This window comes from Pteropus alecto, unplaced genomic scaffold (assembly GCF_000325575.1).
Source record: "Pteropus alecto unplaced genomic scaffold, ASM32557v1 scaffold139, whole genome shotgun sequence".
Lineage (NCBI taxonomy): Eukaryota > Metazoa > Chordata > Mammalia > Chiroptera > Pteropodidae > Pteropus > Pteropus alecto.
In genome coordinates, this window is record NW_006443567.1 from 5,165,398 (window position 1) to 5,182,289 (window position 16,892).

The 16,892-nt window shown below is 35.8% G+C and overlaps 1 protein-coding gene across 1 annotated transcript in view; it reads left to right on the forward strand.

Moving 5' to 3' along the window:
• The window catches only part of ARHGEF6 (Rac/Cdc42 guanine nucleotide exchange factor 6), a 111,134-nt gene that overhangs the window by 23,197 nt on the left and 71,045 nt on the right, over positions 1 to 16,892 (forward strand). The window contains exons 3-6 of the mRNA XM_006924196.3: positions 4,641 to 4,725; positions 6,884 to 7,008; positions 8,225 to 8,426; positions 15,147 to 15,217. Of these exons, the coding sequence (XP_006924258.2) occupies positions 4,641 to 4,725; positions 6,884 to 7,008; positions 8,225 to 8,426; positions 15,147 to 15,217 (483 nt within the window). The remainder of the gene's footprint in view (positions 1 to 4,640; positions 4,726 to 6,883; positions 7,009 to 8,224; positions 8,427 to 15,146; positions 15,218 to 16,892) is intronic.

Sequence of the window (16,892 nt, forward strand, 5' to 3'; positions counted from 1 at the left end):
CCACATTATAGGTTTGTTGGGAGAATTAAGTGCAATGAGTGGAGATCTCTCTCTCTCTCTCTCTCTCTCTCTCTCTCTCTCTGTCATCTATCTATCTATCATCTATCTATCTATCTCTATCTATCTATCTATCTATCTATCTATCTATCTATCTATCTATCTATCTATCTATCTATCTATCTATCATCTATCTATCTATCTCTATCTATCTATCTATCTATCTATCTATCTATCTATCTATCTATCTATCTATCATCTATCTATCTAATCTCTAAGCTTGGTATCAGCACAGAACGCATAGCAGTAAATTGTAGCTATAAGATTAGTGAAGGAATGGAACAAGGGGTTGGAGGAGTTTCTTTTCATGTAATACTTTGCATCTGTCAGTTTAGGAAAAATTTCATAAAACAGCATATACGTTGAAAGTGAAAACTACTCCAAAGGTATCTATTTGTAAAACCATAAAAATATTAATTTCTGTACAATTTATACTGGCAGGTCCCCAACAGTTCAGAATTAACACCTGGCATTTAGTGGATGGAAAATAGGTTTTGCTGTCACTGTGGATATGTAGAAATGGAAAATATAGAAAAAACAGTTAAAAATTAAATGCCTTGTCTGATTTGAACCACTGATGTAGGATTGGACCTTAGACTGGCTATATGCTATATGTAAATAATTTTTAAAAATCTTTAGTGAAATTTAATCCTTGTCTTTCTCATTGCTTACCCAGAGTAGAGTAAATGTTTTTTTATTTTTATTTTTATTGTAGTTGTTGTTGCAATACTTGAAACTTGCCTCATTCCATTACAGGAGTAAAACCTTGAAACCATCTAGCAGTAGTCTAAGAAGCAATCCTTTCATTCTTATCTGCATAAAGTCGTGGTAAATGGAGAGAGGGAATTTTGCTGTTAATCTGACCATCACAGATCCAACTGGAACTAACCAGCTAATTTCTGGACCAGAATAGGTATAGACGAAGTTTAATTTCATACCATGCTAAACAGGCTAGTGAAACTTGCACAGTGTACCAGAAGATGGGTATCATCATGACTTTTTATTGGAAAATCACATACAGCATAAATGTGCAAATTCACATTACCTTTTAACAAGTCCCACTGCTTTGCAGATAGAAAAGGGAAATTGGTTTCAATTTTGTATGGGTAAATGGTTATGCTTAGTCCTAGGCAAATGGCCTATACTGTAATCTACTTTTCCTTGTTTTCCTTATACCCTTCTTCATGTTGGGGCATTCTTCCTTGCTTATTCCCAGTTGGGCACCAGGGACCTTAGTTTTTCTCTACATCATCATCTCTAAATTTGGTCTTATGCCTCTCATTTCCACTAAGATATGAAAGACTGGTAATGGCTGAAAGTGTTGCACTCTCTCCAATTAATATTTCCATTTAATTAGGGGACCAATCTCAAGTGCATGGAAGAAAGGTCTGGGGTGGAATATTCAATAGCATTTAGTTTGAGACTTGGAAGAGTATGGCGTAGTGGAGAGTGTTCGTGGTCATATATAATTTTCAAATTGCTCTGAAATTATAACCCTTAGGTGTTGACTTCACTACTAGTCCCTAGAGGCTTCTTTCAACTCCTTCTCATGCAGTTCCTAGTGCTATAGAATAGGCTTGCAGAGAGAAGAAGAGTGTCTGTGGGTAAACTCTACTGTATTGGAGTCTCTAAAAAGGAAACTGTGCATACTCCAGGCAACTTCCCTCAAACAGACACAATGACTCTTGTTGATGCGCATTTTATTTTTCCATCAATTTATTTATTCTCATATTCAGTCAAGTACCGATACAAGTGAATAATGCCAGTGTTGCCACATACAGGCAATCAATTAACTTGGATAAGGAGCAACATAAACAAGGAGGGCAGTTTTTATCACATCTTTTGCTCTCATTCCTTATTCTGCCAATATTTACTTCTGCTTATTATTTTAGACTCTAGCCCTGTCCACCACACTTACCCAACACGTGCACCCACATACACACGCATACCATTAAAATTATGGGCTAAAAACTAGCAAACTTTTTTGCTTTGTTACCATTTTGGCATACATGTCACTAACACTTTCCCATTGATCAGTTTTAAAGGAGATTCAATAAATCTGGAATCTCCTGAGATAGTAGATACTCTTATCAGGGTCTATTCTTGTTCATCCAGGCTTTGGCAAACTAAAACAGAATGCTTATCAATTTATTCCTGGAAAATTTTGAAATATATATTGTAGCATTCAGAAACATGTTTGCATTTTAATGTCATTTAACTCTTTAGTAATATTGGTATTACTCCTTTACTAAAAGTATATTAGTGTCTCATTTTTACATGTGATTGGGTTCTTAGTCATTTTTAAGTTTGAATATAAAACATTTATTGATTAAATGAATAGTAGAGCTGTGAATCCCAGAGTATGCAGACTTCTATATGTTTATATTTGCATCTATTATTTATATGGATGCCCTCCCTAATTGACAGAAAATGAATACTGTATCTTTTCATTCTAGAGATGGGTTTTAGGTCTTCAAGAATATGTACACAAAGAAGATAAAATTTTGTCTAGATGTGGCTCCCAGAAAACATGCAGATCAGAAATGGAGCGAATGCCTCTACCTAATGGGAAGAGAGATCTTTTGAAATCTTAGACCCAATCATGTACTACATGAAAAGGTACATTTTATTCCCATCATCACATTTGGGGGAAAAAAGATGCAAACACATACATCCTGGAATGGAATGTTTTTAGCAGGTGCATTTCCATCCAGAAAGTGGACATCTGGTTACCTATAGATATACATATCTACATAATTGGATGGGAGATTAATAAATTGTGCTTGCACTTGAGAATATTTCTATTTTCAAATACACATATGTAAAATTAGAAGTCTGAATACATTTTAATACACTGAATACATTTTAAAATTAATAAATTATATTTAAAACAACAACTAATTGGTATCTTCACTTGGGACAGTGGCATATCAGAAGACTGGTGAAATATTGTATTTATTTAACTTATTGTTTAGATTGATAAAGTAAAATATTATATTTATTTAATATTTTGCTACTGACAACTGAGTAGTATCAGGAAGGCCAGAAGTCATATCTGGAAAAGACAGTTAAAGTTGGAGAAAATAAGGGGTTAATATCCAAAATATATAAAGAACCTATACAAGTCAACAACAAAAAAACAAACAATACAATTAAAAAATGAGCAGAGCACCTGAACAGATACTTCTCTCAAGTGGCCAACAGACATGTGAAAGGATGCTCAACGTCACTAGCTATTAGGGAAATGCAAATCAAAACCACAATGACATATCACCTCACACCTGTTAAGCTATCTTCAAAAACACAAGAGATAAACGCTAGTGAAGATGTGGAGTAAAGGGAATACTTGTACATTGTTGATAAGAATGTAAACTGGTACAGCCAGTATGGAAAACAGTTTGGAGGGTCCTCAAGAAAACTAAGAATAGAATTACCTTATGACACAGCAAGTCCTCTTCTATCTCTCAAATTTGAAAACATTTATCCATAAAATATATGCACCCCAATGCTCATTGCAGCATTATTCATGGTGACCAAGAAATGTTACTCAGCCATAAGAAGAGATGAAATACAGCCATTTGCAACAACATGGATGGACCTCGAGATAATCATGCAAAGCGAAATAAGCCAGACAGAAAAGGTTGAAAATCACATGATATCACTTATATGTGGGATATAAACCTAAAAGCAACAAACGAACAGGACAAACAGAGGCTCATGGACATGAACAATAGACTAGTGGTTACCGGAGGGTAGGGGGAGCGGGGAGGTGGATAAGGGTAAATGGGTTAATATATGGTGATAGAAGGAGATTTGACTTTGGGTGGTGAACACACAATGTAACATGCAGAGGATGTATTATTGAATTGTACTTGAAACCTATATAATTTTATTAACCAATGTTACCCTATTAAATTTAATTTTAAAAAAAGAATCTATAGGCTCAGGGAAGCAGAGGTTCAATTCTATGAAGATGAGCTGAGGGGGTCAAGGTCAAGCAGCAGAAACGAGGAACTGAGGCTGGGAGCAAAAGGCAGACCTGTGTGCAAAGTTTGGACGTTCTAGGATTTGGAACCCAATATGTGGCAGTGGGGATGATGGAGAGCAGAGAGAAAGGCACGGCTGACCATGACCCTACCGAGTACAATAAATACATTGTACAGATGAAAACATGTACAAAAAGACTCCACCTCCTTATTTGTCTAGCATTAAGGACATTCTATAGGTGATGGGCATTAACCGCAACCTAGGCGTATGAGTTTCCCGTAACTGGGTTGAGAGTATTGATATATTCAGGTCAGAAGAGTGGGCCTGAGTATGCACTGTGCGTTTCCTGGTGGGCCCCATGTTCTCAGCTTGGCTCTCATTTCCCATTACTGCTTCGCTCTGACTCACTGATGGCCTGCCACATGTCATTAGGCAGTTCAGCTGCTGCTTTCATTTCTCCCAAAGGTATACAGAGGTTTGGGTCTTGGCTTTTACATTTTTTTTTTCTGAGAGCTAAAGGAAGTGGTCTTTTGATAGTTTGGTTTGTTGAGCTGAATTCTTACAGTGTCTTACAGTTTCAATTTCCTTTCTCATAGGTATTTGATCCTGATGACCTTTATTCAGGGGTCAATTTCTCCAAGGTTCTCAGCACTCTTTTAGCTGTCAACAAAGCAACAGAAGGTAAGTAGGGCTTGTGATTTATGAGTTCTGGGTGACATGTTTGGACCCACGTGTTTCTGATTACCTAGGAGCCACTATGGCTAGGATTGATTGGTGCAAATTTCTCCCCTCCCCACAAATAAACTCCAATGGGTATCGAATGCTTTAAGTTTGTGTCGTTTAGGATTTACATATATCTATCAGAGATGTCATTATAATACCCTTAATATAATGATAAGAACAAAGAAACTATTTCATTCAAAGCTATTGAATAGGCAACTGAGTGTAACAAGACAGAAAAATAAAAAGGAAAAGACCAGTTCCCTTTTTCATAAAGTTTACAGATTATAGTTGTTACTTCCCTTTCTCCACTAGAGACATTTTTCTCATAGTTTTCTGTATGTCTTTGTCCATGTAAAGGAACCCTCCAGGAACTTTGCACTGAAAAAGAAAGCTCAGGTTCATATTGAGTGAAAAGAATATCTTTTATTTAAGTGTTAATACTCACTACATTGGAGGAATTAAATATAAATCCTAGTAAATGTAAAGAAAATTATGATAACCTTGGCATATAACTTCACTCCTTCTGTGATCTAGTATCTTACCTACAACTGGGCAGTAATAACCACAGAGTGCTCTGAGCCCTTACCATGGGTCTAGGCTATCCTACAAGGTTTAGATGGTCTCATTCAATCTTTGAAATAACCCTGGGAGTTGGTGTTATTATTATTAAGCCCTTATTATAGATAAGGAAAATCAGGCTTACACTTGCCCAACTAGAGATTAATTGGCAGAGCTGGGATTCAAACCCACATCTGACTGACTCCAGAGCCCTTATGCCCAAACATGGGTCTTGCTGCTCAAGCTGTTAGAGAGTCAGCAGACTGTGTGGCCAGCACTGCCAGTGGCTACAAAGATAGTGTAAGCTATGGTCCTGTCCTTGAGAAAATTACCTTCTATTTAGGGAGATTTAACTTACCCACGTGAAACAATTAGAGAAAAAGAGCAGACAATGTAATCAAGTGCCAAATAGGATGGAGCATCTAGGAAGCTATCAAGTAATTATAGTTTTAGTAAAAAGAGCTGTATATAATAGCAATAAATGTAAAAATACTTCTCCAAAGTTGTTCATTTGCTATTTGGGAAAAAAAAATGCTTTTGAGCTATTGCAAGGCGTAAAGCAGAAAGTACAGTTAATTCAAGAAACTATATTTAACATACATGACAACTCTCTAGTTCTGGGCAGGGAGGACCGTATAATTCTAACATTATGCCATACGAATTATGCGTTCCTTTGCCAAACTCTCTTAGTAAATTTTATAGTCTCTTTCCTTGCCACAGATATTTATAAAATACAAGGAGGTGAAAGTTAAAACCCACAGCATCAAGGAAACTACTTGGATACTGAGCTTGTCGCCTAGGGAATGTTTGGGCTTTAGATTTTTGCAGTTTATATCTTTTAAAAATAAATGGAGAGGAAAAGAACCCTCATTTGAATTTGTCAAGAAGCCAGCTCCTCTTTTTAGTACACTCTGAGCATACTGAAAACCTCCAGCTCAGCACTGGTCTGATCAAATTCCACATGGTTTCAAGGAAGAGAAGACTCTTGAGTTTGATTAAAAAAAATATTTTAGTGTCAAGATTGAATCCCTCCCAGACACACGGACTCTCTCATTTTCATTCTCCCCTCCCCATACCAGGCACAAGGAAGATATCACATTATATATACCACACATATTCTTATATGTGAGGGAGAAAAGAACCACTTAGTTATGCCCCCCCCCCAAAAAAAAACAAAGAAAGAAATTTGAAATATTTCAGAGTAATAAGAGCCACAAACAGCTGTTTGGCACCCAATATAGTTCTGCCTGGCATAACAGGTCATACTGTTGCAACTGGCTCAGGAGGAAAGAGTTGTAGTGAAATGGGTTAAGAGAAAATGTGGTTCTGTCGCTGTTTTTCATTCTACTGGAGAGCAATGGCCAGTAAGGTTAAGAAAAAGACGTTGGCTTCCAAAAAGGGAAGGGGAGAACAAAATATGCTTGGCACATTCATACTAACAGCTAGAATTAAGGCCAGGTTGACTTTGATAATGTCCCATGAAAGATAATGTTATGTTGTAGATGTTGTTCTGATATGAGTGGTTCCCTTTACCATGCCTTTTCTTTTTTTTTCACAGATCAACTATCAGAAAGACCATGTGGACGTTCCTCTTCTCTTAGTGCTGCTTATAGTTCTCAGACAAACCCACAGGGAGCAGTTTCTAGCACAGCTCCAGGGCTGCAGAGGCAGTCAAAGGCAGTGGTAAGTATAGTCTCCAATTTCTCCTGCCTGTTTTAAAATCTATGAAATTAGAATGAAATTAGATCTAATCCTGGTTGCATCTCTATATGTGGTAAGGCAGCCATCCTGTTTGTTTGGGGTGTCTCGAGAAAACTAAATTTAAACTTAACACCAACTCAGGCCGGCTCAAATGCCTTTGAACAAATCAAAGGCATATGGGTCACAGAGTCAGAAAATTGGAGTTGAAGCCCCAAAGTCTGTCTCTTCCTAGAACTGAGCAAGTCTAACAGAGAATGCTATGCAAATATATCATTATGACTACTTCCTGATGGCATTTTGCTTGTTGTTTCCCTTATTCCTTGGTTTATTAGAACTAAATACTGCATGGCACATAGTAGGCAAGCAATATTACTTGCTAGCATCATCATTATTGTCATTCCATTTTTCTCTTTGTATTTCTATTGGGCATATTATGAGCTCTTACATTGGGATAGCCCAATTATCTTTGCATTTGGTCTTAATTGGAGCTTTTGTTTGGGATCATCTTCTGAGATCTTATTCCTTGTCAAAAGCCACCCACTTGCTTTAAGCTATCATGAGTTATTACTTCCAAAGCACTTTAATTACTTCCAAAATACTTAATCTTTTGAGATCACAGATCCCTTTGAGAAGGTAATGAACACTGTCTTTCACTTCTTGAACCCTCTCAAATTGTGTGCAAAATCTCCTGTGTGTGTTGGGTAAAGTTCAGTTTTGCTCATCAGATTCTCAAACAAGCCTGTGACAGGTTAAGAACTCCTGACTTAGGTAACTATCGGGTATTTCAACTTTGCATATGACTAAGTCTTAGCCAATTTAAGATATTCTTAGTAATTGGGATGTGGGAGGCAGATTTTATGAGAGTAAGTTAGGACTTAATCTTGGTCATATAATTATGTAAGATATGTCTGTGTGTTGGGTAGAGGCAGGATGGAATAGTTTATCACTCTACTTTGTTTCCTGGATCATTCAAAAAAGTATCTTTAGATAATTGGTAGGGGGAGAGGGAAATGAAAGCTGTGACTCCCTCCAATTCACATTCTCACAAATGCAAAAGTTTGCACACAGTTTCAAGGGGTTTCTTAATCCTCTCTGAGGCCTATCCATATTAGACCCACTGCTAAGTTAAAAACATATAATTTCTGTCTCTGCCACATTTGCATGAGTACTTAATCTGAGGTGGCTTTTGTTTTTATAGGAGATGACGGAAAATGGAAGTCACCAGTTGATAGTAAAGGCAAGATTCAACTTTAAGCAGACCAATGAAGATGAACTGTCAGTCTGTAAAGGGGATATCATTTATGTCACTAGGGTTGAAGAAGGAGGCTGGTGGGAAGGCACATTAAATGGGAGAACAGGCTGGTTTCCTAGTAATTATGTCCGAGAAATTAAATCCAGTGGTAAGTAAATTTTTTAAAAGCCTTTTTGAATGTGGCTCTTATACTTTCTTGGTATTCTTACTGAAAATCTTGTAGTTTTAATTGGTTATCAAAAACTGTTTGTACTTGTATGTGTATGTCAAAAATAAGGCTAGAACAGAACTGGAAGAATCTATAATTAGATATTTCGAAATGAAGTTGTATTTAGATAACATCAAGGCAGCAAAAACCTAAAAAAGCAAAAGAATTCAAAGTTCAGACAACTGTTCCACCTTAACTATGTCCCCTTCTGTCTACTAATTCTAGCCCATGTAACATAGTACATAGTCCTTCCTGCTACTCTAAGAATCACCATGGCAAAATACAATAATAAGAGAGGCCATGTGCTAACTTCCTTTTTTAGCCCGAAGCTCTTTAAGTAGATCTAAGTCTAAATACCTCAGAGATGTGTTCGAGAAATAACAATCATAGGACTGCAGGAAGCTTTCTGGCCACTTTGATTTTGGATAAAATTGCCCTTAACTCATTGCATGCTGTTAACTGCTTACCCTTTTCCATAATGATATTCAGAGAGTGTAATCTAATTGCTCTTCAGTAGTCTTTCTAGAGCTTCCTTAGGTAACTTATTTGCTTTTTATTATTTAAGAAAGAAGGCCCTACCTAAATTACCAAAAAAACTCTGATATATAAAAATGTCATGACACAGATAAAATGACGTTCAGTTATTCATTATATCTCTTCACTTTTCAAAAATATTTAACCAAGGGCCCCTTTGAGTAGTTAGCTTCTCAGTGCATTTTTTCTTTTGTAAATATCTTTATTGCTTTTTAATGCCTCAAAATTAATGCTATTAATAAAATTATAGGCTCAATGTAAATAAAACATTACAGAAATATATAATGTAGATAATAAAAATTCATCTCTCCTTTGCCTCCCCCACCCCCAGATAACCACTGTTAGGACCTTTTCCCTAAAGAATTTAAAATAAAATTTAGTTTGCATTCTTTTCTGTGTTGTGTAGCATTTTAAGTTTTAGATTTCACTGTAGCTTTAATCTAGAGATAATTATGGCCAACACCCAGGACAGCTTTTTCCCTCTCTTCAGGAGGTGGCTGATGCTAGAAGACTTATAGGACCACCAATCTAATATTGTAGAAAGTTAAGAAATAGAGTATTTGAGTTTAACACACACATGCACATCACAATATCTCCTTTCAACTTGAGTTTGATGCTGAAATTAGAATAGATTTTTGTGACTATGGTGGACCCTGGACACTGGTGATATTATGAAGCCATTATTATCAGTCCTGTTTGCCTCTCTCTTGATTTGTTGTTACATGAGAAAAATAAACTCTATTTTGAGCAAACATGTTTTTATCAAAGATTTTACTTCATAAAAAAATGCACGTATAAATACCTTAGTCATTATATAAGCTACAGAAGATATATTAAGGGCTTTTGCTCCTTTATTTCATTTGAATCAAATAGAAAAGAAATCAAATAAGAAAGAAAATTAGCCATTTATGTAATTTTCAGTCTTTTTCTTAAAAATCAGTGATCACGTGTAAATTAACATGCTATTTATACAAGAAAATAATTTCTGCCAATACATCAATAACATAGTAAGTTGTATCTCTTTTTAAAATTCTTTGTTTTTGTTACTAAGATATCTAAGAGTTTTGTCAGGACCTTGCATTAACATTTTCCTGACAAAATTTCCATGCCAAGACAATATTGAGGCAAGTATGATTAAAGCAGATACTTTAAGCAAATTTTGTTTTCTACAACTGATTCAGTTAAGGACTCATTAAATCCTTCTAAAACTTCTTATTAGCAGGTAAATACAGATATCAAATGAGGGGATTAGGTAGATGGCTAATTAAATTTGCATTAAGATGGATTAGGAAATGACTCTTCCTACTGATTATATACCAAAACTAGGATTGAGCTTTATATTTAGACTTCCTCTTTTAATCCCTTGGGTATATCACGTAGATGCTTCATATCCAAAGAAACTAGTTGTCATTAGATTTCTTGTTGTTCTATCACCACCAGCAGGAAATAGGAATCTGTACATCAGCAAGGGAAGGGAAAGAATCAAGTTAATTGAAAAGGAATCTTTACATCAGGATTTGGAGACTTTTGTATGGGCGTATCTGTATCGCACTGTTATTGTTACTGTTATATTATATCAAATAACCCATTTGAATTCTACACTACATTGGCTGATATTTTTTCAGTGACTGCATTGAATTGACTGATCATTTCATTGCCTTAGAAACACCACCTAAAAGGTTTATGTTTTAATGTTACTTCCAGTTAGGTCACCTTGAACAATCCCCAGAGACTGAACTTGTCTCCTCTGAACTTCCACATCTTTATTCCTTCTCTGTGTGTCACTGAATTGGGGTTTCAGAGAGAACTGCACATTGTAAGAGTAAGCAGTGGGAGGGTTGGAGGTGGGGGACAAAGAGGAACCAGAAGTAAGAAACTGTCATTGAGGCATAGTACTGATGTTTTTCTCTTTGTAGCCAGCCCTTGAATTTTCCCATGGGGCCAGTCATTGGCAAGGACTACAATTTTTTAGACTTCCCAAGTTTGTCCTTCCAAATCTATCTTCCTTTTACTTTTTTTGTTTTGATCACCCATCCTAGGCCAAGCCTGCAGGGAGAGCTAGAATTTCCAGCACAATGCTGAATAAGAGTGGTGAGATGAGTACTAAACTTATCAGAGTGATCACTTCGTTAGTGCTATAAATTTCTAATCACTATGTTTACACCCGAAACTAATATAATATTGTATGTCAACTGTAATCGAAAAATAAATTAAAAAATGAGTGATGAGAGCAGGCATCCTTGCCTTGTTCCTGATCTTAAGGGAAAGCATTCAGCATTCTGTCTCTCACCATTATGTAAGATACTAACTATAGGTTTACTTTTAAAATTTAATTTTATTATTAGTTTCAAGTATACAGTACCTTGGTTAGACATTTATATAGTTTATGAAACTATCTCCCTGATTACTCTATCTTCCCTCTGGCTCTACATGTAGGTTTTGATAGATGCTTTTTATTGAGTGGAAGAAGTTTCTCTTTATTTCTATTTTTTTCTGGAAGTTCTTTTTTTTTTTTTCTTGAATGAGTATTCAGTTTTGCCTAGTGGTTTTTCTGCATTGATTGATACTATCATGTGATTTTTTAATTTAAACTATGATTGTGGGTTACATTAATTGAATTTTTTCATCACTGGGATGAGTTTCATGGTATATAATTCTTTTAAAATATTGCTAAATTCTATTTGCTATTACTTTGTTAAGATTTTTATTGCATTTACATTTATGAAAGTTATTGGTCTCCAGTTTTCTCTTTTTGTGCTGTGTTTGTCTTGTTTCGGTGTCATGTAAGAGTGACTTTAAAGAGTTGAAAAGTGGTCCCTCTTCTTTTATTTTCTACAAGAGATTGTGAAGAATTGATATTGCTTTTTCCTTAAACGTTTGTTAGAATTCTCCAGTGAAATCATAAGGACCTGGAGATTTCTTTTTTCAGAGTTTTAAATTTATAAGTTTAATTTCCTTAATAGTTATAAGACTATTCAAATGATCTATTTCATATTGGCCGAGTTGTGATAGTTTTTGTTCTCTGAGTAATTGGTTTATTTCACATTTCATTATCGAATTTATGTGTGTAGAGTTTTTCCACAGTATTCTTTTATTATCTTTTTGATATCTCTAGGGTCTGCAGTGATATACCTTCTTTCACTCCTGATATTGGTAATTTGTGTCTTCTCACTTTCTTTTGTCAGTCTTGCTAGAGGTTTGATAGTTTTTTTTTTTAAATTAGTTTCAGGTATACAGCACAATGGTTAGGCATTTATATATTTATGAAGTGATACCTCCAATAAATCTAGTATCCATCTGGCACTATTCATAACCATTACAATATTATTGACTATATTCCCTATAGTGTACTCTGCATTCCTATGCCTGTTTTGTAACTACCAATTTATATTTCTTAATCCCTTCCCCTTTTTCACCTATCACCCCAACCCCCCTCCCATCTGACAATCACCAGTTTGTCCTCTGTATCTATGAGTCTGTTTTGGTTTTGTTTGTTCATTTATTTTGTTCCTTAAATTCCACGTATAAGTAAAATCAAAGCACCAGCTCCTTCTACATCACATTCAGGCACACAGTAATCTCAATGGCAGCTACTTCTCTCTTTTTAATTCATGTTTCTCAGTTCTACATAGTTAACACTTTGTTTCAATTACAATGACCCATTCCTATGGCCTTTCCTTTCCTCTTCTATGTGTTGGCAGGTTCTCCATTACTGTTCACCCTTCCGTTTGGCCTTGCTTTCGAAAGGTGACCACATCTTGCTGGTATCTCTAGAAAGTTTTATTTTTATCAATATTGGTTTATGTCATAATTCCACAAAACAACTTAATTCTAAGTAGAGCCATTATAGCTACATTGTAGAAAACTTGCCTAATAAAAAACTAAAAGAATTTGGTAATGGTCGATTTTGAATATGTCTAAGAGTGCAAAACTGGTGTACTTGAAAGAACACCAGGTTTGGCAATATAATACCTGGGTTCAAGTTCTGGCTCTACCACTTATGATTTCAAGTAATAGGCTGAATGGTTCTATATTGCTCAGGTTTACCCAGTAAAGCCTTGTGAAGCCATCAGGTGGATACAGGCAGATCTTAAAATAGCATAAAGCATCCCCAAACTGACTATACATCACTTGTCATTACTATGAAGTGATAGAATTGGCCCCCATTGCTGCCTTTTTGCTTTGTTTTTGCTATACCTAGCCTGGCACAGTTGGACAATTCACTGTCACAGAACAGTCCTGCCTTGAGCATTGCAATTTCTACAACTGTGCTTCTGGAATCTTCCCTGACTAGAAAACGCTCTACTGTCTTCTCTGCTTGTTTGAATTCTAGCCACCTACCAGAGCCAGATCAAGTACTCCCTATGCAGCAAGTTCTTCTCTGACCATCCCAGACTCTTCATCCCTCTGAACTCCAGTAGGAACCACTAATTATACCATCAATTGAGACCTTCAGTATCATATTGGTTAGAAGTATAGGCCCTTGTCAAGACGCACCTGGGCTTTAGTGTTGGCCTTGCCATTTCCCAGACTCATGCTATTAGGCAGCTGACATCACCTTCCTGACCTCCTCTGCAAAATGACCTCCTGATAGCATTTTTGTAAAGATCAAATAAAATGTCTTAAAAGCTATTAAGTGCCAAATAAACATAAGGGATATTTTAAATATAATAATTAGAAATCAAAGTTAAATGGGAAATTATTCATGAAATAACCTGTAATAGGAGATTTACAAAACTGTAGGTAAAGTAAGAAAGAGCCGTGTGTGTGCGTGTGTGTGTGTGTGTGTGTGCGTGTGTGTTTACAAACACATATATAAAGAGAATGGGAAGACGCACTTTAAAATGTTATTCAGGATGATGGTTGGCTCTGGGTGATGGGCTAATTGTTGATTTTTATTTATTTTCTATATTTTGCATTTTTAAGGTGAACATGTGATAGGTTTAAAAAATGCAGTATTTCTTTTATGGGATGGTAGGAAATTGAGTGTTGACAGGGGTCTCATACAGTAGTCTACCCGTCTATCTCTTGACTTCCTTGACACATAGCCTCTCGGAGTACCTAATGAGTCACAGGGTTTCTTGCTTCAGTGCTTTCCCATACACCTTTCCCCCTTTCTAGAATGCCCTGATTGACTCCACCTCTTTTTATTTGCTAAGCACTTTTTTATTTTTAAAAATTTATCTTGAGTCACCTTCTTGTATAGATTTCTACCCTCTCCCATCCCCAGGGCATAGTTGCTCCTTCTCCATGTTTTCCATGGGACTAGCACATGCATTTATCACTGTATACTGTAATATCTCCCAAGGAGAAAATTAGGGTAGGAAAGATAATATGTAGTGACATTGTTAAACATTAATGATCAGTGTCTTGTATTTTTATTAAGTAGTTTTCTTTTTTAAAGAAAGAATGTACTAGAATGTCTCTTAGTCATGAGTTTAATGGGTAAAATTAACTTTGTAGAAGAAAAGCAATTTTTTATAGCATAGTATATTAATATTAAAGTGATACCTAAAAAAGAAACTTGTATGCTAGTTTTCATTGTATTAATTATTTTTATTTATTTATTTATTTTATTTTTGGCATGGTAGACAGCCCTAAGAAAGGACGGTTGCTATTATTTATATTATACTTATATAGTAAGTTGCAAGTTACAAATATGTACATATTTGTAGTTACTAGATATGGATGTGAAGGGATATGGATGTGAAGGGATTTCCAAAAAAAATGTGTGTATGTGTGTGTGTGTGTGTGTGTGTAGTGTGTGTGTGTGTGAGTGTGTATTTGATTAGCTTTGGCTTTGCTTATCTGTTTTGAATAAGTTGAATTGAGAGGCTGATTGCAGTAAAGAGACAAGCCCAGACTGGGAGTGAAGTTCTTGCCCCAGCCTTGCCATTAAGTAACTAGACTGTAACTCTTTGGTTTATTCTCTCCCTCAGAAATTGAGGGGTCTGGACAAGAAGATCTAACTTTGACCATGTATAGTTTGGTAAAATTATTTAGAAATGCACATTTCTGTTGATCCTTCCACTTGACAATATTTATAGTACGTTAGTTGACCTATGTTATAAAATGTTCATTTTAGACTTATATGACATTAACATAATTTAAATGTCTTTTTCACAGAGAGACCTCTTTCCCCCAAGGCTGTCAAAGGATTTGAAACTACTCCACTTACCAAGAATTATTATTCTGTGGTGAGTGATTTCTTGACTCTCTGTATGGAACCTTTTTACTTGTTGAACCACTGATGTGTTGAGGTGATACAAATGGAAAGCTGGATAAAGTTCATTGCAAGGGTCTAGTGTCAGCTGCATTACAGTAGAACTCTTCTGCTTGTAGGCTTCTTATAGATGTCTAGAAGTTTTACATTCACTGCACTGAAAAATTCAAGGATAACACAAAGAATTAGAGCAAGACCTATTGAACTGCAGTGAAAGAGAAATTGGTGAATATGTAGACATTATGGGGAAATTCAGCAGTTAGATATAGCCTTACCAGATGTTTAGATGGTGAATTCCCAAGTTCCTCTAATGCAATAAGTTTTCAGTGATTGCATACTGTGATTTTATTTTAGAATCAGTCAATTTATTATATATCCTCTGAAATATTATCAACTTTGTTCTTGAGGAGAGCCCAAAGGAAAGGCTGCCCTTTGGCACAGAGGGAGAAATTAAATGGCTCTGGCTTGAACGCAGATATGTCAAAATATATTAGCTATAAATAGAGCATGTATAATACTCAAAATAAGTTCCCGTTTGAAAAAGAAAGCATATCTTTTTCCCTAATATGCTCTCTGCTTTCCTACATGTCTCCTTTCTTGACTTGGCCTGTGATAACCAATAAAGGGATAGGTTGAATGGAAGAGTTAGGATTCTAGCTGTGTCAAGACTTAAATATGCAGAGAAGAACTGAAAGAGAATTGGGGGAAGGGGAACTATATGAGCAGATTCACCCAGGCAAGGATGTATGTGCCCACAATCCATCCCTGCAGGTCATAGAGTGGACTCACATTAATCCTAATATTCAATTCTGGGAATCAGCATCTGTCTGCAGATGCTCCTACATCCAAATAGGAAAATAAAAACAGTAAAGGCCAGTATTGTTTATTTTTTTCTAACTTTCTTCTACTTTATTGTAACTTGTGGCAAATGCCTAAAGGGTAAGTCTCACAGAAACTATATGCAGTCGGAAATGTGGGAAGAAGTCTGTGGCATATTAAATCACATAAAAATCCCAGAAAACCTCCTGTAATCCTTGCTCTTGACATCCACCTTCTGTTTACCCCCAATTTCTCTCTCACTCATTTATCTACCCACTTGCTACTACCCTGAATTTTCTCTACCTTTTAAGTGCTTATATACCCTTTTAAAAAAGACTTTATATTTTTAGAGCAGTTTTAGGTTCACAACAAAATTGAGTAGAAGGTACAGAGATTTCCCATATGCTCCCTGCCCACATGCATGTACAGACTTCCCCACTGTCAGCATCTCCCACCAGAGTGATACCTTTATTATAATCGAAAACTCTGTATTGACACATTATTATCACCCAAAGTCCATAGTTTACATTAGAGTTCACTCTTGGTGTTGCACATTCTGTGGTTTTGGACAAATGTATAATGACATATGTCCATCCTTTAAGATCATAGAGGGTATTTTCACTGTTCAAAAAGTCCTCTGTGCACCCTCCCTTTTTTAAAAAATTAAGTTTATTGGGGGTAATGTTGATTAATACAATTATATAATTTCAAGTGTACATTATAATTTGACATCTGTATATTCTATTATGTGTTTACCAGCCCAAGTTCAGTTTCCTTCAGCTACCATATATTTGATACTCTTTACCTTCCCCCTAACCCCCTATATTTGA